A 27,762-nucleotide genomic window follows, 5' to 3' on the forward strand; every position below is an offset into this window, starting at 1 on the left:
CTCTTATAAACCCACAGAAGGGCCCACACATTCAGCTGCTGAAAGTGAGCACCTGGCTTACAGCCAATTACGTTTGTGCTCAAAGAAACCCTGACAATGCCCACTTGGATTTTTTTCTTTTTTACCCTCAAGCTTCCTATGTTCTTGTGCAAATTGCTCACCCATGAGTGTTTTGTTTCTTCCACAGACAATATATACCAGGATGGGGATTTGGTGATCAGTGCGTTCTTACCCCTTTATACCTATCAAACCTCCCAACACACTGAAGGGGCAGAGAGCATAGATGTCAGTCCACGGTAAGTGTCTCCTGCTTGATCTACCTAACCACATTCTCCAGTGTGCACCCTTAACCCATCTCGTTTTTTATTCCCACCAGCACTTCTTCCATTACAGTAAGATTTTCTTTCCATCCATTATCTTCTATTTTTATGGGTTTAGTCTGAGAAGAAAATCAATCTCGATCCAGGTCCAACACTTCTGTCACACAGGACGAATGATGTAACTTAGAATCCTGTCTTGTGGGACAGGTACAGTTCAGCACTTAGGTTGACAAAACAATGTCCATTTTACAAATATTTCCAGTGAATATTTCTTCTCTGCACTTCCTGATGTTGGTACAGTTGGGTTGGACTTTGCTGACTGTGCCATATTTCTTAGGAGACTACCTACTCTATTTTGTTATTTCAAACTCTTTGAAGATACTTATTTCCTTCTAGCTCTCTTCCCACACTTTGGTATTACAGGATAGATAGTCTAGGCACTGTGAGCAGACACCAGTGAACTCTGAATTTTCTCTAGTCTCTGAAGTATACCTGTACAGAAACATTCATTTGATACTTAGAAATGTCACCACAGCAATCAGAGAACTATTTATTAAAAGAATGAAACAGACTTGCACAGAATTTGAACAGGCAACTTCTGGTGCTGTGAGCAGAGAAGGTGCCACAGAGAGCAGTAATTGCTCCTCTTGTCAGACACAGATGTGTCAGGTGTTGCCTTTCTAGATATCTAGAAAGAAATACAACTTATCTACTCAGGTTCTCTGATCTTCCCCCACAACACCTAACTTTTTGCTGATATATTTGCCTTCTCTTTTACTTTCTGTCATGCCTGTTTCCATTTTACTATCTGTAATTCTGCCGGTGGCATATGCTTGCTCTTGTCATTGTGCTATTCTCTTCTTGACTAAGATAGTGATTAAGTCATTTATTTTAGCCTTAAGTTAGATTGTTTAATATCTTTCTTCTCTCTCTCTCTGTCTCTGTCTCTGTCTCTGTATCTCTCTCTCTTTTTCTCTCTCTCTGTCTATGAGAGTCAGAGAGGCAGACAGAGACATTGAGAGAGTGAGGTATAGAGAAAGTGTTAGAGAGTCTGTGTATCTGTGTGTCAGTGAGGACACATGTATGCCACATGTCACATCAGGACAAAATTATATGATTCCCTGATTTCCACAATATTTGAAACATTGTTTATTTCTCTATTCAGTGTTTTCTGGAAAACTGACAAAGGAAATTTGGCTATATCCCCATCACATCTATCTGCAGAAATGCTACGTAACAAAAGCATGTTTAAATGATGCCAATTTTGTTAGTTACTGGAATTAAAATTCCTGTCCTTACACTTTCACTGCAACCATTTACCTATTGACCTGTGTCATGCTCAGTGACCCCTGTATTAATTTTAATTCATATCCATGTCCAATCTTTCACATTTACTCACTACTACATATACATTGAAATATATTTTATATATTTGTAAGGATATAAATTCAACCCATTATTTCTTTATGTGATTATATTCATATTTCCAATGCTGACCATGTGGTATTTATTACCTAATCAATTGGTATGCTGCCTCCTGCAGAAGAATATTTCTCTCACTCTCAACATTCTTTGACTGTAGTTATTAGTCTTGTGTTCAGAGCTCATGAACTTTCCCCTGTCACCATTATCATGTCAATTGGTGTCATCATAACTTAGGTCATGTTTAGGCAGACAGAAGGTTTGTGTTTTTTTCTGCATGTAACTCTATAGAAACTGAGCCATTTTTCAGTCCAAAATTTCTTTATCATGTTGCTCACAAACATATTTTGACTCCACAAAACATATATAATACTTCTTTATATTTAATTTGTGGAACACTATAATTTTTACAATGCACTGTGATCACATTCATCCCCTGTAAACTCTCATCCTCCTTCCAGCCCCACCACTGCATTTTCCAATATCGTTCCCCTCTCATCACACTACCACACCCTTGTTCAGCCAGGTTCATTCCCTTTCATGCCCTGTATTACTCCTACCTTTTTCATCTTCTAGAATGCATTCCTGCATGTGCTCATGACAGTTTCATTAACCTGAATAAATTTTCTTAACCTTCATATTTCAGCTATTTCAAAACTCATTCAGTTCTGCTTGAGATTTGAATTTTTTCCCTTAAGAACTCTGAAAAATCCATTGCAATATTTTTATAATTTTCCATTTCATTTGCATTAGATAATTCTGTTATTATTGTAAAATGAAATTTACCCATAAAATGAAGGGAGAAAATTTCTATTTTCTTGAAAAAACATTAAATGTGTCTAGTTTTTTTTTGTACATACTATCTTTAAATACTGGTTTCATAAAATAAATTTCTTCATTCTTTTCTTAGGAATTTATTTTAATGTTTTTTATCTTATTAACTTTTTGTAAGGAGATATGTTAATTGTAAGACAAGTCAGTTACAGATTCGTGTATTTGCAATACAGAGTTCCCCCCATAAAATACACTAAGACATTTTATAAAATAATGTTTTCACAATGAAAATATTAAAAACATCGATAAAAATAGATAAAAGCACTGAATAAATATTGAAAGATGGGAGAATGGATATTTACTGATTCTGAGTAGAATTTTAGACAGAAACTAGAAGCCAGCAAGTATGCTAATGTAATAGAACTAAACAAGTGGAAGACAGCAAGCATCCAGCAAAACTACATTTGGAGGTGTTTTTTTTTTCCTTTTAGTGGATATTTTTTAATTCAAATTTTAAATGTCATCCCATTTCACAGTTTCCACTCCATAAACCAGCTATCCCATCCTTCCTCCCCCTGCTTCTCTGAGGATGCTCCCTCACCTACCCACCCAATCCCTCCCACCTCCTACCCTGGCATTCCCCTACACTGGGGCTTTGAGCCTTCACAGGACCAAGGGCCTTTCCTCCCATTAATGCTACATATGTGGCTGGAGCCATGGGTCCATCCCTGTGTACTATTGGGATGGTGGTTTTGTTCCTGGATGCTCTGGGGGGGTTGGTTGGTTAATATTGTTGCTCTTTTTATGGGGTTGCAAACCCCTTCACTTCCTTCAGTCCTTTCTCTGACTCCTACACTGGGAACCCCGTTCTCAGTCCAATGATTGGCTACCAGAATCACCCTCTGTATTTGTCAGGCTGTTGCAGAGCCTCTCAGGAGACAGCTATATCAGGCTCCTGACAGCATGCACTTCTTCGTATCCACAGTATTATCTGGGTTGGATGTCTGTATATGGGCTGGATCCTCAGGTGGGGCCGGCTCTGGATGGCCTTTCTTTCAGTCTTCACACTTTGTCTCCATATTTCCACTTGTGAGTATTTTTGTTCACCCTTCTAAGAAGGTCTGAATGATCCATGCGTTGGTCTTCCTTCTTGAGCTTCATGTGGTTTGTGAATTGTATGTTAGGTATTCCAAGCTTTTTGGAAAATATCCACATATCAGTGACTGCATACAATGGTGTTCTTTTGTGACTGGGTTACTTCACTTAGAATGATATTTTCTAGGTTTTTGTTATTCCAAATGAATTTGTAAATTTCTCTTTCTAACTCTATGAAGAATTGTGTTGGAATTTTGATGGGGATTGCATTGAATCTGTAGATTGCTTTTGGCAAAATGGCAAGTTTTACAATATTAATCCTGCCCATTCAGGAACATGGGAGATCTATCCATCTTCTGAGATCTTCTTCATTTTCTTTATTCAGAAACTTGAAGTTATCATACAGATCTTTCAGTTGCTTGGTTAGAATTACCCAAGGTATTTTATATTATTTGTAACTACTTTGAAAGATGTCTTTTCTGTAATTTCTTTCTCAGCCTGTTTATCCTTTGAGTAGAGGCAGGCTACTGATTTGTTTGACTTAATGTTTTTTTCCGTTGGTGATTTTATCCTTCATCTTTTTTAATTGGGTATTTCTTATTTACATTACAATTGTTATTCCCTGTCTGGGTTTCCAGGCCAACGTTCCCCTAGCCCCTCCCCCTCCCCTCCTATATGGGTGTTCCCCTCCCTATCCTCCCCCAATTACCACCCTCCCCCCCAATAATCCTGGTCACTGGGAGTTCAGTCTTTGCAGGAAAAGGGCTTCCCCTTCCACGGGTGTCCTTACTAGCCTATTCATTGCTATTTATGAAGTTGGAGCCCAGGGTCAGTCCATGTATATAGTCTTTGGGTAGTGGCTTAGTCACTAGAAGCTCTTGTTGGTTGGCATTGTTGTACATATGGGGTCTCAAGACCCTTCAAGCTCCTTCAGTCCTTTCTCTGAATTCTTCAACGGGGGTCCCGTTCTCAGTTCAATGGTTTGGTGCTGGCATTCGCCTATGTACTTGCCATATTCTGGCTGTGTCTCTCAGGAGAAATCTACATCTGGTTCCTATCAGCCAGTACTTCTTTGTTTCATCCATCTTATCTAGTTTGGTGGCTGTATATGTATGGGCCACATGTGGGGCAGGCTCTGAATGGGCGATCCTTCAGCCTCTGCTCTAAACTTTGTTTCCATATTTCCTCCCAAGGGTATTCTTGTTCCCCTTTAAAGAAGGAGTGAAGCATCCGCAGTTTTGTCATCCTTTTTCAGTTTCATGTGTTTGGTGCATTTAGGGTAATTCGAGATTTTGGGCTAATATCCACTTATCAATGAGTGCATACTGTGTGTGTTATTCTGTGATTGGGTTACCTCACTCAGGATGATATTTTCCAGTTCCATCCATTTGCCTATGAATTTCATAAAGTCATTGATTTGAAAGCTGAGTAGTATTCCATTGTGTAGATGTACCACATTTTCTGTATCCATTCCTCTCTTCAAGGGCATGTCCAGCTTCTGCTGTTATAAATAAGCCTGCTATGAACATAGTGGAACATGTGTCTTTGTTATATGTTGGGGCATCTTTTGTGTATATGCCCAAAAGAGGTATAGCTGGGTCCTCAGGTAGTTCAATGTCCAATTTTCTGAGGAACCTCCAGACTGATTTCCAGAATGGTTGTACCAATCTGCAATCCCATCAACAATGGAGGAGTGTTCCTCTTCGTCCACATCCTTGTCAGCACATGCTGTCACCGGAGTTTTTGATCTTACCCATTCTGTCTGGTGTGAGGTGGAATCTCAAGGTTGTTTTGATTTGCATTTCCCTCATGACTAAAGATGTTGAACATTTCTTTAGGTGCTTCTCAGCCATTTGGCATTCCTCAGCTGTGAATTCTTTGTTTACTCTGATCCCCATTTTTAATAAGGTTATTTGTCTCCCTGCAGTCTAACTTCATGAGTTCTTTGTATATTTTGGATATGAGCCCTCTATCAATTGTAGGATTGGTAAAGATCTTCTCGGAATCTGTTGGTTGCCATTTTGTCCTAACAACAGTGTCCTTTGCCTTACAGAAGCTTTGTAGTTTTATGAGATCCCATTTGTCAATTCTTGATCTTAGAGCATAAGCCATTGTTGTTTTGTATAGGAAATTTTCTCCAGTGCCCATGTTTTGAGATTCTTTCCTACTTTTTCTTCTATTAGTTGAGTGTATCTGTTTTGATATGGAGGTCCTTGATACACTTGGACTTATGCTTTGTACAGGGTGATAAGAATGGATCGAACTGCATTCTTCTAGAGGCTGACCTCCAGCTGAACCAGCACCATTTGTTGAAAATGTTATCTTTTTTTTTCCATTTGATGGTTTTGGCTCCTTAGTCAAAAATCAATTGAGCATAGGAGTGTGGGTTCATTTCTGGGTCATCAATTCTATTCCACTGGTCTATCTGCCTGTCTCTGTACCAATACTATACAGATTTTTTAAAGATTTGTTTATTTATTATATATGAGTACACTGTAGCTGTCTTCAGACACACCGGAAGAGGGCATCAGATCCAATTACAGATGGTTGTGAGCCACCATGCGGTTGCTGAGATTTGAACTCAGGACCTCTGGAAGAGCAGTCTGTGCTCTTAACTACTGAGCCATCTCTCCAGCCCCCTACTATTCAGTTTTTATCACTATTGCTCTGTAATACTGCTTGAGTTCAGGGATAGTGATTCTCCCAGAAGTCCTTTTATTGTTGAGGATAGTTCTAGCTATCCTGGGTTTTTGTTATTCCAAATGAATTTGCAAATTGTTCTGTCTAAATCTCTGAAGAATTAGATTAGAATTTTGATGGGGATTGCATTGAATCTGTAGATGGCTTTTGGTAAAATGGCCATTTTTACTGTATAAATCCTGCAAATTCATGAGCATGGGAGATCTTTCCATCTTCTGAGATCTTCTTCAATTTCTTTCTTCAGAGGCTTGAAGTTCTTATCATACAGATCTTTCACTTGCTTAGTGGAAGTCACACTGAGGTATTTTATATTATTTGAGACTATTATGAAAGGTGTCATTTCCCTAATTTCTTTCTCAGCTCATTTCTTTTTTGTGTAGATTAAGGCTACTGATTTATTTGAGTTAATTTTATACCCAGCCACTATGCTGTAGGTGTTTATGGGTTTCGTATTTCTCTGCTGGAAGTTTGGGATCACTTATATATACTCTCATATTATCTAGAAATAGTGATATTTTGACTTCTTCTTTTCCAATCTGTATCCCTTTGATCTCCTTTTGTTGTCTGATTGCTCTGGCTAGGACTTTGAGAACTACATTGAATAAGTAGGTAGAGAGTAGGCAGCTTTGTCTAGTCCCTGATTTGAGTGGGATTGCTTCAAGTTTCTCTCCATTTAGTTTAATATTAGCTACTGGTTTGCTGTATATACCTTTAACTATGTTTAAGTATGTGCCTTGAATTCCCGTTCTTTCCAGGACTTTTACCATGAAGGGGTGTTGAATTTTGTCAAATGCTTTCTCAGCATCTAATGAAATGATCATGTGGTTTTTATATTTCACTTTGTTTATATAGTGGATTACGTTGATGGTTTTCTGTATATTAAACTATCCCTGCATTCTTATGATGAAGCCTACTTGTTCATGATGGATGATTGTTTTGATGTGCTCTTGGATTCAGTTTGCAAGAATTTTATTGAGTGTTTTTGCGTTGATATTCATAAGGGAATTTGGTCTGAAGTTCTCTTTCTTTGTTGGGTCTTTGTGTGGTTTAGGTATAAGAGTAATTGTGACCTCATAGAACGAATTCGGTAGCTCTCCATCTGTTTCAATTTTGTGGCATAGTTTGGACAGTATTGGTATGAGGTCTTCTATGAAGGTCTGATAGAATTTTGCACTGAACCCATCTAAACCTGGGTTCTTCTTTGTTGGGAGACTTTTAGTGACTGCTTCTGTTTCTTTAGGAGTTATGGGGTTGTTTAAATGGTTTGTCTGTTCCTGATTTAACTTCGGTAGCTGGTATCTGTCTAGGAAATTGTCCATTACCTCCAGATTTTCAAGTTTTGTTGAATATAGGCTTTTGTAGTAGGATCTGATGTTTTTATGAATTTCCTCTGATTCTCTTGTTATGTCTCCCTTTTAATTTGTTTTAATGTATTTTTAAAGAACTTGATTCATTATCTTTCTTTTTTAAAAAAGCATTTCATCATTTTCAGTAATTTATTATTATTCCTTTAAAAACCTTTATGGGTATCTGAGTGCATGTATGAATGTATGTATGCAAATAAGTGTGTTTAGGAAAGTATTTGGGAGAATGTGTGTATATGTGTAGATGTATAATGTGATTACCTGTGTTTGTCGTGTGTTACTGTGTGTGAAGGTGTATGGGAGTGGGTGTGAACCTGAATATGAGAATTTCCTGAGTGTTAGTTTTTAACCAGTGTATGTTTAAGAATGTATAAAAATCTGAGTGTTTGTGTGTGTGTGTGTGTGTGTGTGTGTGTGTGTGTGTGTGTGTGTGTGTAATGTAATCTGTAATGTAACACTCCTATCAGTGGGTAATGTAATATCAGGCTATTTGTTGAGTTCAAGAAATTTTTTGTATTTATGATTTTGGGAATACTGTATAGAAGATTTCACCCAGGTCATCTGAAAAAGTAGCCAGTTCTCTTAATTGTCACATAATCTCTCTCTCTCTCTCTCTCTCTCTCTCTCTCTCTCTCTCTCTCTCTTTCTCTCCCTACCTATCTAGCTCCTTCTCTCTCTCTCCCTCTCTCCCTCCCTCCCTCCCTCCCTACTTTCCTTCCTTCTGTTCCTTTTTTGGGGGATGGATATTTTTAATTTACATTTCAAATGTAGTTCCCTTTCCAGGATTCCCTTCCATAAACCCTCTATCCCATCCACCTTCCCTGCTACTATAAGGGTATTCTCCCTCCCCAACCTGCCCCCCTTCCTGCCTCCCTGCTCTGACATTCCCCTACACTGGATGAACAAGTCTTGGCATGACCAAGGGCTTCTCCTCCCGTTGATGCCAAAGAAGGCTGTCTTCTACTACATATGCAGTTGGAGCCGTGGGTAAGTCCATGTTTAGTCTTGGGGTTGTGGTTTAGTCCCTAGAAGCTCTGGTTGGTTGGTATTGTTGTTCTTATGGGGTTACAAGCAACTTCAATTCCTACAATACTTCCTCTTAATCTTCCAACGGGAGCCCAGTTCTCAGTACAATGGTTTGCTGCTGGCATTCGCCTCTGTGTTTGTCATGCTCTGGCAAAGCCTCTCAGGAGACAGCTATTTCAGGCTCCTATCAACATGCACTTCTTGACTTGGTCAATATTGTCTAGTATTGTTGGGTGTATATATGTGGGCTGCATTCCCAGGTCGGGCAGGCTTTGAATGATCATTCTTTCGGTCTCTGCTCCAAACTTTCTCTGCATATCCCCTCCTATGAATATTTTGTCCTCCCTTTTGAGAAGGACTGAAGCAACCACACTTTGGTCATCCTTCTTCTTGAGTTTCTTGTGGTCTGCTGCCACACCATTTCTGCAACCACAATATGAACTTTTTATTTTCTAGCATTTTGAATGCATTTTCCCCTGTAAGATATGATAGAGGAAAAGAGTATGTATTCCATTGCTAGAGGTTTACAATATTCATATTTATTTCATTGCTCCAATATGTGGACCTCAGGAAAAGTGAAGGGTGCTATAGACACAGACCTGTTGGAAAATGCCAGGATCCCGCACTCAGAATATGTGATTCAGTAGAGCCTGTCTCCTACCATCACTGGTATTTATCTATTTGTCAAATTAAAGAAATTAATCAAGCTAATCATTAAAAGAAAGGATGATTTCTTTTCTCACACACTTTATTGGCAGTGGTAATTAATTGTCCAGAGAAATCTGTTTAATCCTAATAATATACACACAGTGTACTTGATGAACTTCAATTTCAAAGGATTGAATGAACCCATATGCCATAGCCATATTCCAGAAATTTTACGTCTCTCACTTGTTAAAAATAAGTGCTCATAAATCGTCAGAAACCTTGTATTTTATAATATTAAAATAATTGATAAATTTAATAAAGAAAATTCCTCAAGACATAAACAAATGAATGAGTGAAAACCAGGACATTGTATAAATGAGTATAAATGACCAGAAGCTGAAAAGAACCCAGATCCCCTTCAACAGAGGAATGGATACAGAAAATGTAGTACATCTACACAATGGAATATTACTCAGTTATCAAAAACAATGACTTTATGAAATTCATAGGCAAATGGATGGAACTGGAAAATATCATCCTGAGTGAGGTAACCCAATCACAGAAAAACACATATAGTATGCACTCATTGATAAGTGAATATTAGCCCAAATGTTTGAATTACCCTAGATGTACAGAACACATGAAACTCAAGAAGGATGACCAAAATGTCAAAGCTTCACTCCTTCTTTAAAACGGGAACAAGAATACCCTTGAGAGGGAATAGGGAGGCAAAGTTTAGAACAGAGGCAGAAGGAACACCCATTCAGAGCCTGCCCCACATGTGGCCCATACATATACAGCCACCAAACTAGATAAGATGGATGAAGCAAAGAACTGCAGGCCGACAAGAACCAGATGTAGACCTCTCCTGAGAGACACACCCAAAATACAGCAAATACATAGGCAAATGCCTGAAGCAAACCACTGAACTGAAAATGGGACCCCGTTGAAGGAATCAGAGAAAGGACTGAAAGAGCTTGAAGGGCTCGAGACCCCATATGAACAACAATGCCAACCAACCAGAGCTTCCAGGGACTAAGCCACTACCCAAAGTCTATACATGGACTGGCCCTGGGGTTCAACCTCATAGATAGCAATGAAAAGCCTAGTAAGAGCACCAGTAGAAGACGAAGCCCTTGGCCCTGCCAAGACTGAACCCCCAGTGAACGTGATTGTTGGAGGGAGGGTGGTAATGGGTGGAGGATGGGGAGGGGAAGCCCATATAGAAGGGGAGGTGAAAGGGCTAAGGGGGTGTTGGCCTGGAAACCGGGAAGGGGAATAACAATCGAAATGTAAATAAGAAATACTCAAGTTAATAAAGATTTTTAAAAAAAAGTCCAACAGTTTTCTAAGAACTAGTGATTTGTAACATGATTATCAAGAGTTTCAAACACTTGGGGGTTCATCTATTTACTGACAAAGAAAGAAATGAAAATATTAAACCTGGTATCATCAAATTGGAAAGGGATTCACAAGGCAATGCAGTTTGTCTGCGGAGGAATGACACTTTTTTCCTAATTATGGAATTTAGTCCAGCTGAGGATTTCATTGTTCAAATACAATGAGGACATCATTCCGTTCCAAATCTTTGGATAATACATAACACAGAAAATCACATTTATTATCTTACTTATACTTGAAAAGTTGACCTTATCATGAAAGTCACTGTTGCTTTTATTCCTACATCCAATGGATGGATGGATATATATGTACACAGGTGATATATAATATACCAGGAATTCAATATTTTCTTTTTATGGCTCCTCATTTTTAGTAAGAAATTTTTATATAACCTTGAATGTATACTCATACAAAATATTGATGATGTAAAAAAAACAGGTACTAGTAACAAATCATAAATATATTTTAAAGAAATTTTAGCATACATAATATTTGAACATCTATTAAAAATAAGTTATAAATACTACTGAAGCTGGAGTGCTTAGTTTCATATACAAACTATGAAATGTAACTTGAATACTCAATACTGCATGTTGTAAAATCTTCAATGACTTCAGTGTTGATTATTATTTAGATATATTTTTCATTTTTCTTCTTCTAAGGATATTCTTACCTTTATTATACAGCCTTCCCCAAAATCATATTTTATTAATTTTATTTTTCTTGGATATTTTATGTATTTACATTTGAAATGTTATCCTCTGCCTGCCCTCTCCCATGTCCCTTTCCCTCTCCTCCTGCTTCTATGAGGATGCACCCATTTCCACCCACCCACTCCATTCTCAGCTGACTGGAATTAGCATTCATTGGGGAAACAAGCCTTCACAGGATCAAGGGCTTTTCCTCTCACTGATATTGGACATTGCCATCCTCTGCCACATATGTGGCTGGAGTCATGGGTCCCTCCATGTATACTCATTGGCTGGTGTTTTAATCCATGGGAGGTCTGGTATGGTTTGGTTGGTTGATATTGTTGTTTCCTGTGGTGTTGCAAACCCCAACTCCTAAAGCATTATCTCTAACTCCTCCATTGGGTTCCCCATGTAAAGTTCAACGGTTAGCTGCAACGATCCTCATCTGTACCAGTAGGGCTCTGGCAGAGCATTTCAGTAAACAGGCATATCTGCCTCCTGTCAGAAAGCAGTTCTTGGCATCAGCAATAGTGACTTGGTTTGGTGGCAGCATACAGGATAAATCCCAAGGTGTGGAGTCTCTCGATGACCTTTCCTTCAGTCCTTAATCCACTCTTTGTCCCTATATTTCTTCCTGAAAGTATTTTGTGCTCCTTTATAAGAAGGAATGAATCTTCTGCATTTTGGCCTTCCTTATTCTTGAACTTCATATGATCTGTGAATTTTTTCTCAGGTATTCCAGGATTTTGGGCTAATATCCACCTAGCAGTGAGTGTATACCATACATGTTCTTTTGTGAATGAGTTACCTCACTCAGGATGATATTTTGTAGTTTCAACCACTGGCCTATGAATTTCATGGAGTCATTGTTTTTAATAGCTGAGTAGTACTCCACTGTGTAGATGTACCACATTTTCTGTATCCATTCCTCTGTTGAAGGGAATTTAGGTTCTTTCCATTTTCTCGATATTTTAAATAAGGCTGCTGTGGACATAGTGGAACATGTGTCCTTGTTATATGTTGGAGCATGTTTTGGTCTGTACCTCATATTTAATAGGATTATTTGATTCTCTGGAGTCTGTCTTGAGTTGTTTGTATATATTAGATATTAGTCCTTGATCAGATATAGAATTGATAAAGAATTTTCCAAATCTGTTGGTTGCCATGTTGTACTATTGAAAGTGTCCTTCGATTTACAGAAGCTTTGCAATTTTATGTGATCCCATTTGTCAATTTTTGGTATTAGAACATGCATCGTTGGTGTTCTGTTCAGGAAATTTTCCCCTTTGCCTATGTGTTTGAAGCTCTTCCTCACTTTCTTTCTATTAGTTTCAGTGTATCTGGTTTGATATCGGGTCTTTGATCCACTTGTACTTGAGCTTTGTACCAGGTGATAAGAATGGGTGAATTTGCATTCTTCTACATGCTGACCTTCAATTCAACCAGCACTATTCGTTGAAAAGGTTGTCTTTTTCTATGGACATTTTTAGCTCCTTTGTCCAAGATCAAGTGACCATAGTTGTGTGGGTTCATTTCTGGATCTTCAATTCAATTCCACTGATCTATCTGCCTGTCTCTGTACCCATAGCATGCAATTTTTATGACTATTGCTCTGTAATAGAGCCTGAGGTCAAGGATGGTGATTCCCCCATAACTTCTTTTATTGTTGAGAAGAGTTCTCATTATCCTGGTGTCTTTCCTTTTCCAAATGAATCTGCAAATTGCTCTTTCTAATTCTATGAAGAATTGCATTGGAATTTTGATGGTGATTGCATTGAATTTGTAGATTGCTTTTGGCAAAATGGGCATTTTTACTTTATTAACCTGCCAATCCATGAGCATGGGGGATCGTTCCATCTTCTGAGATCTTTGATTTCTTTTCAGAAACTTGAAGTTCTTTTCATACAGATCTTTCACTTGTTTGGTTAGGTCAAATAGTTATACCATTTGTGGCTATTGTGAAATGTGTCATTTCCCTAATTTCCCTCTTAGCTTGTTTATCCTTTGAGTAGAAGATGGCTACCGATTTGTTTGAGTTAATTTTATAACCAGCCACTCTGTTAAAGTTGTTTATCAGCTGTAGTAGTTCTCTCATGGAATTTTTGGGGTCCCTTAAGTGTATTATCATATCATCTGCAAACAGTGATATTTTGACTTCGTCCTTTCAAATTTATCCGTTTGACCTGCTTTTGTTCTCTACTTGCTCTCGATAGACCTTCAAGTACTATATTGAATAGGTAAAGGGACAGTAGGCAACCTGTGTTTGATTATTTTTACTTCAATGTTTTTTCATATTACATTTACTCAATATGAAACTTAAAGCTTTGGTTTATCATCATTTCCTCTACAGACTAACTGCATTGCCTTGTGAGTCCCTTTCCAATTTGATGATGCTAGGTTCAATGTTTTTATTTCTTTCTTTCTCTGTAATACATGAACCCCAAAGTGTTCAAAATTCTTGATAATCAAGTTACAAATAACTAATTCTTGGAACTCTTTTGGCCCTTTACACTGATTAGCATCCTGGGTTTCACTTAATTTCATTCATTTGTTTTTGTCTTACAGAATTTTCTTTATTCAAATTTATGAATTTATGTAAAATTGTAAAATACTAGCTTTCTGCCATCAGCTCTGGGTGACAAACCAACTATTTAGGTATCATACTGTGCAAATAAGGAAAACTTTGAAATAAAAAAAAATCAGACTCACAAGGAAATACAATACTGTTCACTGAAACAAAGGAAAACACACGTTATATGAAAGGATAGAATTAACTTCTAAGCCCCCACTTGTGTAATGGACAATACACAAGATACAGAATGAGCAAAAGGAACATTTTCTCAGGGAGTCACAAAACTGTATCAGGAATGTTGAGGTAGAAAAAGATTAAAAACTGTATAGGCTCTTACATATTAACATTTTCAGATCCAAGCATTTAATATTGGAAGCCCAACCAATATTTCAATTCCTGGGGAAGACTATGCCTCCTGCACTAGCATTTCTCATTCACCTGTGCTGTATTTTGTCTTACTAAGGTGTCACAGCTTTTTACCTGTACATGTTAGCATGTCTATTTCTTATCATGTTCTGAATCATGCAAGAAACATTATACAACTGTGCAGATTAAATTTTTAAACACACACACATATATATATACACACACAGACACACACACACAACACAAACACACAAACACAGAGAGAGAGACAGAGAGAGACAGAGAAAGATAAATGAGAATATGTAGCAGCTACCAAAGAAATGCATGTAGATGAAAGAATATGTAGAATTTGGAATATATAAAATTTCATAATTATGAACCAAATGACCAACTTACTTAAAAAACAAAGCACAAAACAATTTATATCTTAAAGGTTACAAAGCAATATAATCTGAAAACAGAAACATTGATGTAGACAAGATGTATAAGGGGTAGAAAATATCCTCAAACACGTCAAACTTCACTAATTCATTTTTTTATCTTTATTAACTTGAGTATTTCTTATTTACATTTTGTTTGTTATTCCCTTTCCCGGTTTCCAGGCCAACATCCCCATATCCCCTCCTCCTCTCCTTCTATATGGGCTTCCACTCACCATCCTCCACCCATTACCACCCTCCCCACAACAATCACGTTCACTGGGATTGAGTACGGCAGGGTCATGGGCTTCCCCTTCCACTGGTGCTCTTACTAGGCTATTCATTGCTACCTTTGAGGTTGGAGCCCAGGATCAGTCCATGTATAGTCATTGCATAGTGATTAGTCCCTGGAAGCTCTGGTTGGTTGGCATTGTTGTTCATATGGGGTCTCGAGCCCCTTCAGGCTCTTCCAGTCCTTTCTCTGATTCCTTCAACAGGGGTTCCGTTTTCAGTTCAGTGGTTTGCTTCAGGCATTTGCCTATGTATTTGCAGTATTCTGGGTGTGTCTCTCAGGAGAGGTCTACATCTGGTTCCTGCCAGCCTGCAGTTCTTTGCTTCATCCATCTTATCTAGTTTGGTGGCTGTATATGTATGGGCCACATGTGGGGCAGGCTCTGAATGGGTGTTCCTTCTGCCTCTGTTCTAAATTTTAGCTCCCTATTCCCTCCAAAGGGTATTCTTGTTCCCGTTTTAAAGAAGGAGTGAAGCTTTCACATTTTGGTCATCCTTCTTGAGTTTCATGTGTTCTGTTCTTCTAGGGTAATTCAAATATTTGGGCTAATATTCACTAATCAATGAGTGCATGCCATGTGTGGTTTTCTGTAATTGGGTTACCTCACTCAGGATGATATTTTCCAGTTCCAACCATTTGCCTATGAATTTCATAAAGTCGTTGATTTTGATAGCTGAGTAATATTCCATTGTGTAGATGTACTACATTTTCCGTATCCATTCCTCTGTTGAAGGGCATCTGGGTTCTTTCCACCTTCTGGCTATTATAAAGAAGGCTGCTATGAGCATAGGGGAACACGTGTCTTTCTTATATGTTGGGGCATCTTTGGGTATATGCCCAAGAGAGGTATAGCTGGGTCCTCAGGTAGTTCAATGTCCAATTTTCTGAGGAACCTCCAGACTGATTTCCAGAATGGTTGTACCAGTCTGCAATCCCACCAACAATGGAGGAGTGTTCCTCTTTCTCCACATCCTTGCCAGCATTTGCTGTCACCTGAGTTTTAGCTAATGTCACTTGTGTGAGGTGAAATCTCGGTGTTGTTTTGATTTGAATTTCCCTTATGACTAAAGATGTTGTACATTTCTTTAAGTGTTTCTCAGCCATTCGGCATTCCTCAGGTGTGAATTCTTTGTTTAGCTCTGAACCTCATTTTTAATAGGGTTATTTGTCTCCCTTCGGTCTAACTTCTTGAGTTCATAATACTGTCTCCAGCCCTAGACAGGCTTTGACAAGTATAACCTTGGACAAGGGCATAGAATTCTTTTTTTCATTTCAGCTTTCATCAGGAACTCTTAGTATGTATTGGTTCAGTCTGGCCTTTCACAACCTACACATGGCCAATCCCTCAAACCACATTAAATATGTTTTTCAGTTTAATAACAGGCAGACATCCCATGTTAAAGAAAAACATGTAGTTTCTGGTGGTTTCCTGAATGAAATATAGGCTTCTTCATCTATGCTCAAATATTTACAAAGGTATTACTCCCCATAGTTGCTGATAACCATGACAACAACCTGTGCCAATTACACATGAACAAACTTGGGAAAGAAGATGCAGTTCGAACACTTAAACTCTGAGGGGTGTGTTCATTGAATACATAAGAGCAAATTTACTCAGTTGAACGAACCAATGGTGATTTTAGACTATACTCTAATGATTCCTATGTTTTCTACACAGGATTACCTCACAAAACTACCAATTTGTGATGGCCTTAATTTTTGCCATAGATGAGATCAACAGAAACCCCATTCTTTTACCTAACATGACGCTTGGATATAATATTCACAGTGCTGGGTCCATTGAAAGTGAGACAGTAGTAAGTTTCCTCAAGTGGCTCACAGGGCAGGACAGACTCATTCCAAACTATACATGCAAAACCAAGGAAAAATCTGTGGCTGCAATCACAGGAACAACATGGGAAATTTCTTCCTTAATTGGCATATTTTTGGGTCTTTATAAATATCCACAGGTGAGATTAGAAGCATGAGAAGAAAGCAAAATATTCTCATTTGGTTCCATAATTTGTGTACCATGAAAAATCATAAGGGAATGATTCATTTTTGTATGATTCAAAATGACAATATTAGGCTGGAATACAGCAAAAAATTCAAGAATGGTTTCAGTGCAACCAGGAGGATAAAAGTTCAGATGCTAGCTTCACACTTACCCTCATTACAGCAACCCAGATACAAGATAATCCCTGTGTCCACCTTATCTTCTCTCCAGGGCAAAAGACATGAAGCCCAGGGATGAAAAGAGACCCTATCTCAGAAGAATATGTCGAGAAAAGTAGAGAACACCTGCTGCCCTCTTTTAGCCTTCACATGAATACATACTCTGTATTCACTGTAGTAGGCTGGGCACACACACTTTTATGCGCGTGTGCGCGTACACACACACAGACACACACACACACACACACACACACACACACACACACACACACACAGAGTCAATGAACTAACTATCCAAGCATTCCTTTAAAATAAATACCTTTAAAGCTACATACTTTGAGATATTACTGTCTTCACATTTCTTCTGCTTGAAATGTACATACAGGCCTTAAGAAATACACACATGTCTATAATAAAAGTCAGTATTCCAACTCATTTTCCAGAATCATAACCCAGCACTAATCTTGACTTTAAATATTAAAAATTTGGATTTCTAAACTTTAAGTGACTGTTTCATATGCAATGTTTCTGTGATTTTCAGAACTTCCTCATTAATGTCTATCCCTGCTTGCATTTTTACAGCTGAGCATTGGACCATTTGAACCAAGTATGAATAACTCTGAGAAGTTTCCTTTTTTGTATCAGATGGCTGCCAAAGAATCTTCTTTGGCCTTAGGCATGGTCTCAATGTTTGTCCATTTCAAATGGAATTGGGTGGGGCTGGTCATCTCAGAGGATGAGAATGGTGTTAACTTTGTCACAGACTTGATTCCACAAATGGAAAGAAACACAATCTGTGTAGCCTTCATGGAATTTATCACAGTTACTCACATGATGGACCTGGAAAACGCTTATGAATACCCTATTCGGATTATGAGAAACCCAGCCAAAGTTGTTATCATTTATGCTAACACTGACACTTCCTTAGGAGTGCTGTTTAGAAGATGGGAATATATACTTCCATGGAGAATCTGGGTGACCACTTCACAGTGGGAAGTCGTCACTTCTATGAGACATTTAATTCTTGACTCATTCCATGGGACTCTCATCTTTTCACAACGCCAGGGTGATATTTCTACTTTTAAAGAGTTTGTAAAGACAGTGAGACCTTCCAAATACCCAGATGACATTTTTCTTGCAAGACTGTGGGAGATTTACTTTGATTGTGCAATATCCAACGCTACCTGTAAATCATTAGAAAATTGTTCCTCTAGAGGTAACTTGGGATTGTTACCTTGGTACCACTTTGACATAGCTGTAAGTACTGGCAGTTACCACGTATACAATGCTGTGTATGCTGTGGCCCACACCATGCACAAGATGCTTATTCAAGAAATAGACATACAAGGAGTGAAAAATGGAGGCAGCATGGATTTCCCCCCCTTGAAGGTAATGGTTTCTCTTTTGATTCTGTAGGCTGTCACCAATGGAACTTTTTCAAATTGGCCCACATGTACTCTAAACAAATACCATGGGGAACTTTTTAGAAGAAAATTTCCTTGAGTATTTTACTGACTGGAAAAAAATATATGCCTGGGTGAAATTGACTGTCAACTTCCCAATCATATAGAAATAATAACCAAAATGTTTCTGTTAAACGCTCTGTCAATCTCATTACATTCTAAGATCCTCAACAGTAAAAAAAAAAAAAAACAATCTTTTCCCACCTTGTTCATATATATGAAAATGAGTGACTTCATATTTAAGATCTTAAAAATTGTCCAGTACCAGCAAGTTAAATATTCTTAAAATATCTCATGAAACTGTATCAACTATAGATACTTTCTTAAATTAGTCTCATTGGCTCTCATAAAATAGGTGGACAAGGGTTGGGGATTTAGCTCACTGGTAGAGTGCTTGCCTAGCAAGCGCAAGGCCCTGGGTTCAGTCTCCAGCCCCGAAAAAAAAAGAAAGAAGAAAAAAAAATAGGTGGACAAAGTCCATATATTAGAAATGGATTCTTTTACTCCAATTAAGACATTATAGACCAGCATCAGGATGGACTCAATTTGACAGAATTTTAATGTAGCGTGTCACATAAATTTCCATAATCAAGAGCAGTAAGATATGAGTATGCTATTGCACAGCTGGCTCCCTTCAGTATATTCAGTTCAGGCACAGATTATGAAATAAACCTGCTTCAATTAAGGATGGGTATTCACACCCCACTTAACCCAAATGACAGAACTCACTTAGACATAATCATAGAACAACATATCCTAGACAATTTTACACTGATAACTCAAAACCAGATGCCTGTAGACTATCAGTCTCATATGCAAAGTGTCCATGTATCACAAACTTTGCTCACCAGTGCTGAAAATCATTAGGATGCAAAAGAAACAGTAGATTTATCTCACTATCCTGTTAAAATACTATTATGGTACTTATGATGTCAAATCAATGTAAGTATACATATTTCCCAATCATATATGCCTAATGTTATTTCACTTTTGTTGGGATCAATGAAAATGTGAATGTGACATAATTCAGACACTTAACAATAAAAATTATGTTTCATAAATTATGAATCATAAATCTTCCTTAGCTGAACTCCCTGCTGAAGAACATTAAATTCATGAATCCTGGTGGAGATCCAATATCTTTGAATCCTTCAGAGAAATTGCACATAGATTATGACATTCTGAACTTCTGGGATTTTCCACAAGGTCTTACATATAAAGTGAAAGTAGGAACATTTTCTCCATATTTTCCACCTGGTCAACAATTGTCGATTTCTGAGGATAGGATAGAGTGGAGCATAGGAGTGGAGCAACAGGTGGGTGGAATCTTACACCATTCTGTAGAGAACACAGGTAAAAACCATGTAAAATGCCTTGGTGAGACTGATGCCTCCTCATAAATTAAAAGATGAATCTAATGATAAAGTGCCAAACTTACTCTCCATGTTCAAGTGTTTCTTACTGAGTTTACCTTTGCCAAGAATTAGCACATTCTTACCAGTGTTATGCATGATTCTAAATATATATCTATATTAACCTATTTGATAATGTGTAATTTTTGGTGTGTACACAATTTGAATGTCTTTAATCTGTTGATAAGTATATATATAATATATAGATAATGTGTATTTTAATATCTTAATTAACATAAATAAATAGAATGAGCATGCATAATATTAAATTCTTTATTACCCAATCCTGCAATATGCTATAGTTACCAGGCTAATTCTTTATATCCTCATTTCTGTAATATCCTCAGATTCCTGCCTCTGTATGCAGTGAAAGTTGTGGTCCTGGATTCAGAAAATCTCTTCAGGAAGAGAAAGCCGCTTGCTGTTTTGATTGTGTCCCATGTCCAGAAAATGAAATTTCCAATGGAACAGGCAAGTGCGTGCATTAAAGATGAGGTTCTCACCACTGTTTTTAATCCACATACTGAAGTTAAAATCAGGCACAAAAGATGTACACAGATTACATTGTTAAGATATTGTCCTCATAATTAATAGTTATAGTCAAGAACATAGCTTCTTCTTATAGTGTATATTTAGGGATTTATATGATTACAAGCTGTATTTAATTTGGTTAATACTTGTTGAGAATGTGAAAGAAAGTTAAGAATAATTTTTCTAAAGAATATAACAAGTGGATTCCAGATACAAATAATTATATCTAGTCTTGTCAAGTCTTTTTGACCTATATTTGCACCATATTAATACCATTAATCTGTCACAAGGTCAACTTTAAAATTCTCAGAACAAATCCTGAAATAGATATGATATTAATAGAGAGTAGATTTCTCTTAATTAATTCAGGCATTCGAGAGATGGCTTAGTAGTTAATAGAAGCAGCTTCCCTTTTAGTGGAAATGGGTGTGACCTCCACTAGTACTATGATGGCTTGAGACTCTTTGTAATTCCAGGCTCAAGGATCTGACAGCACATTTTGACCAACCTTGATAGCATACTCATTTCTGGCACAGACCAACATATATTAAAAACACTCAATACAAACAGCATGAATACTAATAGATTCATATGTCTCATATATAATAATATATGGCATAAAATTCTTCCAATGTAAAGTCCTGTTTCCTGATATCTGTAGCTCAAATAAGTAGGTAATAAAATCTGTGGAGACGCACACTTAGAGTTATGTGCAAATTCCTGCAGAATGAAGTAAGAGATGCTACACACATGTGAGAGTTCATCATGGCTTTTTAAAAGTGTTTGAACCAGGACATAAGATGACTAAAGGACGCCATAAATGTTTCTTAGTATTGTCAGGTATGGCTGAGTATGGAAAAAATACATCATGTAATAATCAGTAAATATTGAATTAGTTGAATAAAACCCACACCGCAAAAATTAATAGATCAATCTTCTTCAATATCATTGTAGTTACTGGTTTTGTGTGTCAACTTGACACAAGCTGGAGTTATCACAGAGAAAGGAGCCTCAGTTGGAGAAATGACTCCACAGTTCCAGCTGTAAGGTATTTTCTTAATTAGTGATCAAGGAGGGAGGGCCACTTGTGGGTGATAGCATCCCTGGACTGGAAATCTTGGATTCTACAAGAAAGCAACCTGAGGAATCCAGGTTAAGCAAGTCAGTAAGAAACATCCCTCCATGGCCTCTGCATCAACTCCTACTTCCTGACCTTCTTGAATTTTAGTCCTGACTTCCTTTGGTGATGAACAACGGGGAAGTGTAAGCCGAATAAACCCTTTCCTCCCCAACTTGATTCTTTTTGCTGATGTTTGTGCAGGAATAGAAACCATATCTAATTCAATCATGTATATATAATTATTACATATACATTATAAATCACACATGCAATACATGCATGCAATGATGCTCATAATATAATGGTGCATTATGTGCAATGGACATGTGATGACAATAATGTAATGTTGGCTCCATTCTTGAAATGTAGCTATTTACAGACGTGATAAAGGAAAATGTATTCTAGCGCTAATATAATATTCACAGAAAAGAGACTAACTAGTTCTATTAAATCAGGCACAGGAAAATTTTATCCAATATCTACTTTTGATCTAAATTTTTTGAAATCTTATCTTGAGAAGTAGGGCAATGAAATATGCAAAGGAAGTGCAGAATAGAAAAGAGAAACTCAAAGTATCTGTACTTAAACAGACAGGATATATGCCTAATAGACCCCAAAGACTTTCACAGAAATATCCTATAGCTGATGCACATATTCAGCAAAGTAACAAGACACAATATTAACTCAGAAAAAAATGCTTCTTAAATAAAAACAAACCCCTCAGGAAGTAAAGAGTGGGAACTAAATACACTTTACAAAAATTAAAACTATGGAGTGGAAACATCAGTACACTGCAAGATTTCAACACTGAAGTAAGTAATTGAAAAACCTACTGGAAGGTAAAAATAACTCCTTTCCACTTTGTGTAAATGAATAGTGTCTTGGTTGGGGCTGTATTGCTCTGATAAAAGGTTAAAATTGTAGTTAAGGAAAGAAATCCTTTCTTTCATGTTTTAGCCCTGAGCTTAAATTCCACTACGTAAGGAAATCAGGCTAAAAATAGAAAGCAAAAAGTTGAGGGCAGAAAATTACAAAGAACCCATGGGATAATGGAACTTACAAGCTTGCTTCACATGTTGAGCCAGGATCCTTTCTGAAGCAATGTAGTATCAATTGTTCAGTAGTATCCACACCCGCACTGAGTTGTCCCATCCCACATCAATCATCAATCAAGAAAATACACCAAAACCTTGTCCACAGGTCAACCTTATGGATGCCTTTACCTTTGTAAGACTATTTTTTCCAAATGCTTATACATTTGTGTCAGGTTGCCAGAAACCAACAAGCACATGCATCATCTCCAAAAGCAACCCAATACACATAATCTATAACCTATTCTATGTACACATGCTCATCCTTGATAATAGCTCTTTTACTTACAAGAGTTAAGACAATGAAATATCCTCCATATTCATCAACTAATGAATGGATAATTAAACTATATACAAATATACATAAGAGAATAATTTCTTTATGAATATGAGATTATCACACTCCCAGGAAAATGAATGTTAATGCAAATAAAATTCAGTGAGGTAATGCAGACAAAGAAGTAATACTGCCATCAGCAATCATATATGTGTGTGTATATATATATATATTTATATTTCTATATCTACAAATGTATATATCTTTTAAAATTTTAGATATGGTTTTAATATGAGTATTATGGAAGTCAGAAAACTAGAAATGGATCATAATGCTGAGAACATATGATTTAAAACAATATAATAATGAATAACTTGGGGAGTGTGGTCCATAATTGATTAGAAGAGTAGAAGAGGAAGAATGGGGGAACATAATTAATACTAAAATCTTTTCACAATATCATAAATAAACCCACACCTGCTGAAGCTTCAGAACCTGTACTTTATAGACACAGAATTTCACTGGAGCAATCCTATATGGAGAGACAATGCATTGCAGAATCACCACTGGCTATCAAGTAAAGAGTCACATGCCACATATGTGCTACAATCTGTCAATGGGTTAGTCAATGGAGTAATAGAGACAACCCCAAATACTTGGTAATTCTTCACAACTTAATCTTCAGTTCCTATTGCTGTTATAGAAACCACATATCTGAGACATAAACAAGGAGAAAGCATGGAAAACTGACCTATAGACTTTCTAACTGCTGATTAATGGACAGAGGATTAGACAGTCTCTAAGCACAAGACTTTGGATAAAACATATCAAAAATCTTACTGTGATATAGAGAGCATTTCAGAGAGAAAATATCTAATATGGAGGGAATCTCATTAAGACACAGGAAGCTCTAAAGCAGCTTAAGTAACAAATGTCACAGAGAATATCCTTAATCTCAGTATGTAACATTTTTATCGCCTTCAGAGACTCTGTGAAAATGTCCAGATACATTAGAACACTCGCTCCCAATATGTATAGAAGCAGGATGGATTAAAGTTAGAACATTTTTAAAATAAAAGCTCACTGAAGCAAAAAGAAATAAGCCCAGATCCTTGAGATATCAAGAAACATTTGAGGTTTCTGGAGACACTATGCACCCTGTGATGTTGTCGGGAAGCTGTGCTATGAACTCCAAGTTTCTAGTTTTTTTCTATCACCTCTTTTGAGGTGAACTTGTGATATTGGAGGGTTTTGAATCATGTCTCAATCAGTTGTGTAGCAGTTTGACAAAAAGATGGTTTCTAAGGCAACATAGAAAAGAAAAAAATCAATTTGGGGCTCATGGTTTCATAGCATAGTAGATTCCCTTCAAAAAACCATGGTGAGCAAGGAAGTCAATTGGAAAGTACAATGTTCTGGCTATCATTCAAAACTTACTTCCTATCCAGAGGCATCACAGGAAAGATGAAAAAGGAAGAGTGAGAGAGGAGAATGGTAGAAACAGAGGCACACAGAGACAAATTAAAGGACACCAAGAGCAGAAATGAAGTCAATGCTATGGTTAACATATACAGCCCCCATTATCTGAGAAGCTATTAATCTTTCCAAGCAACTAATAAAGCAAAGTCAATTTTTAATGGAATGACCTGTAGTGTATGTAGCATTTCACATATTGCTCCATGGTCCACGATTGAGTCAAAGACCACCTAATCAATACCCCAATGATAGGTCACAAAAGCCTTCTTTAGACTTGTTGCTCAGGGATATCCAAGAATCTACCAAAGTTTATAGCCTCTTCTGTTGACCCGGGTTCTGGCCAAGAGGTGTAAGTGCCTATTGCCAAATATACTCAGCACTTCATAAACTGATCCAGAGACTCCTGAGCTAGGACTCACATAAATGACCTCTCCTAACTAGTAGCTTTCATAGAAACAGAAGGTATCATGCAAGCTTCTGAAGAAGAGAAGCAACAACCAGACCTACCCACATATGATGTCTCTGAACCATTGTAACAACTAGCATGTGATGATGATGACTATCAGTTCTGTGTCACTACACATACCTTGATAGAGCTCATCATTTCCATATCTGGAGATAACATGGGCTTGTGAAGATAGATAGTATAGTATATCTTTATTTGAAATTGAATTATAGTCATACCCACAGCTAAGTTTAGTCTCCACCTATTATCAAGAAGATCACTTTCCAACCCATAGAGTTCACTACAGAATACCCCAACCGCTCAGAATATAGAGCTGTAGACACAGTCCTAATAGTAGAGACATCTACAAAAGACACATGAAACCATACACCTAAGATTTCTAAAATGTTGTGAAAGAGGAGGAAGAAATATTTTAACAGCCATTGTACCAACAAGTTTAGTACAACATATATCAAAATCTGTACATAAAGGCTAATCAATATGTGTAACCAAAGGTAAAGTGAAACAGTTTTCATGTAAAATAGGTATTTTAAAGTGGACAAAAGACACCACATGGGCCTCGGTATTACACAAAATACTGTTGATAACTTGCCAACTTATAAAATGGGAACAGGGAAGCTGGAATAATGAACATACTCCATCAACAATTTCTATGTAATTAAAAATAAATTAACATTATGTTAATTTATAAGTTATAATTTATAAGTTAAAACTTTCCTTGGTAGTTTGCGAATCGTCTTCCTTGGCATACTTAGATGACTACCTAGTACCTCAGTTAAACCAACAGGGTTTAGGTTTTAGAAACCTAACTTAGTGCAATAAAAATGTGTTTTGTACTGTTCCAATAGTTATGTCTGGTTATGTCTTTCACCAAATTAACGTCAAAGTAAAGAATTTACTTCACCTTCCAGCTCACAGTTTATCATAAAGGGAAGTTATAGAATAAAGTCAAGGCAGGAATCTGAATGCAGAAACTAAAGCAGAGACCATGGAGCTGCTTACTACCTTGCTCCCCATAGCCCATTTAATGTATTTGTTAAAATAAATGAGGATGAATCTCCAAGGTTTGCAAAGGCCACAAATGGGGAGAACCACCAACTACAATTAAAATGACAATACCTCACAGACTTGCCTATGGCCAACCAGATAGAGACATTTTCTCATTTGATATTCCCATTTCAAACGTGCCTTCATTTTATTCTACGTTAAGAAAACTATAACCAGCACCAGAGATGATAATTTGGAAACATAATCTTGAATGGTTGCTAGCTGATGATGCATTCATACTAATTAATGGGATACCCAAAGACCTCAGCATGTTTTGGGGACTTTAACTTTTCTCTGACATGAGACCAAGAGTAATATTGTCCAACAGGTGTCTTCATGCTGCAGAGAACATAAGATTTAATGTTCTAGATGTAATAATAAAAAAACTTTTCCCTTCATGGATTCCTTAGCACAAATTACCATAGCATACCATATATATTATAAGAATAAATATAGTGCTTTAATTTGGAGACAAGAGAAAAGTGCCAGGAATACACATTAGAAAGGAAAAAGAAAACACATTCACTTATTTACATGATTTTTATTAATTGGATATAATCTTGAAAGAGAAACCCATTACCACGTTCCATCTGTGAACAAAAAAGTACTGGGCTTATGTTTCAGAATCAGCAACATTCAGGAATGGTAGTGTACAAAGAGGAAAGATGTCAAGGTAGTATCATGTCGCATTGCATTTCCTACCAGATATTGATCAGTGTGTGAAATGTACAGAGGACCAGTATGCCAACACAGATCGGACTGTCTGCATCCAAAAAGCTGTAACATTTCTTGCTTTTGAAAACCCCTTGGGGATGACACTCGCCAGCATGGCCCTATGCTTTTCTATCCTCACCTCATTTGTCCTGGGGATTTTTGTAAAGCACCAAAGCACTCTTGTGGTGAAGGCAAATAACAGTACTCTCAGCTACATCTTGCTCATCTCCCTCACCTTCTGCTTTCTTTGCTCATTTCTATTCATTGGTCAGCCCAACGCAGTCACCTGCATCCTGCAGCAGACCACATTTGGAGTTGTTTTCACAGTGGCTGTTTCTACTGTCTTGGCAAAAACCACTACAGTCATCCTGGCCTTCAAGAGCACAGCTCCAGGAAGAAGGTTGAGGGGGTTACTTATATCAGGAGCATCGAAATTCATCATTCCCATCTGTACACTAATACAAATTGTCCTCTGTGGAATCTGGCTGGGAATATCTCCTCCATTTGTGGACACAGATGCACACTCTGAACATGGTCATATCATTATTATGTGCAACAAGGGCTCAGTAACAGCCTTCTACTGTGTGCTGGGATACCTTGGAGCTCTGTCCCTAGTGAGCTTCACAGTAGCTTTTATGGCCAGGAACCTGCCTGACATCTTCAATGAAGCCAAATTCTTGACCTTCAGCATGCTGGTATTTCTCAGTGTTTGGATTACATTTTTCCCTGTCTACCACAGTACTAAAGGAAAGATCATGGTGGCTGTGGAAGTATTCTCCATCTTGGCCTCCAGCACAGGTCTTCTAGGTTGTATCTTTATCCCCAAATGTTATATCATTCTTGCAAGACCTGACATGAACTCATTGAAATGCAGACGAAATAGAGTTCAGTGGAAATAA

The 27,762-nt window shown here is 37.4% G+C and overlaps 1 protein-coding gene across 2 annotated transcripts; it reads left to right on the top strand.

Moving 5' to 3' along the window:
* On the top strand, positions 1–27,762 carry Vom2r63 (vomeronasal 2 receptor, 63). Of its 2 annotated transcripts, none has more exons than XM_063271147.1 (6): positions 1–296; positions 16,770–17,061; positions 17,849–18,655; positions 19,815–20,045; positions 20,489–20,618; positions 26,855–27,762. In XM_063271147.1, the coding sequence occupies exons 1-6, from the start codon at positions 97–99 to the stop codon at positions 27,760–27,762; spliced, it is 2,568 nt and encodes an 855-aa protein (XP_063127217.1). In that variant the 5' UTR covers positions 1–96. The 2 variants fall into 2 exon arrangements, with proteins under 2 accessions (XP_063127217.1, NP_001092969.1); NM_001099499.1 differs by having other exon boundaries at positions 97–296; positions 20,489–20,620; positions 26,866–27,762.

The sequence above is a fragment of the Rattus norvegicus genome, chromosome 12 (genome assembly GCF_036323735.1).
Source record: "Rattus norvegicus strain BN/NHsdMcwi chromosome 12, GRCr8, whole genome shotgun sequence".
Classification (NCBI taxonomy): domain Eukaryota; kingdom Metazoa; phylum Chordata; class Mammalia; order Rodentia; family Muridae; genus Rattus; species Rattus norvegicus.

Excerpts from the sequence above, each read along its gene's own strand:
- Vom2r63 (XM_063271147.1), top strand. The coding sequence starts at position 97 with ATGCCCACTTGGATTTTTTTCTTTTTTACCCTCAAGCTTCCTATGTTC. Across the intron at positions 297-16,769 it reads AGCATAGATGTCAGTCCACG|GATTACCTCACAAAACTACC; the intron begins GTAAGTGTCTCC and ends TTTTCTACACAG. Across the intron at positions 17,062-17,848 it reads GTCTTTATAAATATCCACAG|CTGAGCATTGGACCATTTGA; the intron begins GTGAGATTAGAA and ends GCATTTTTACAG.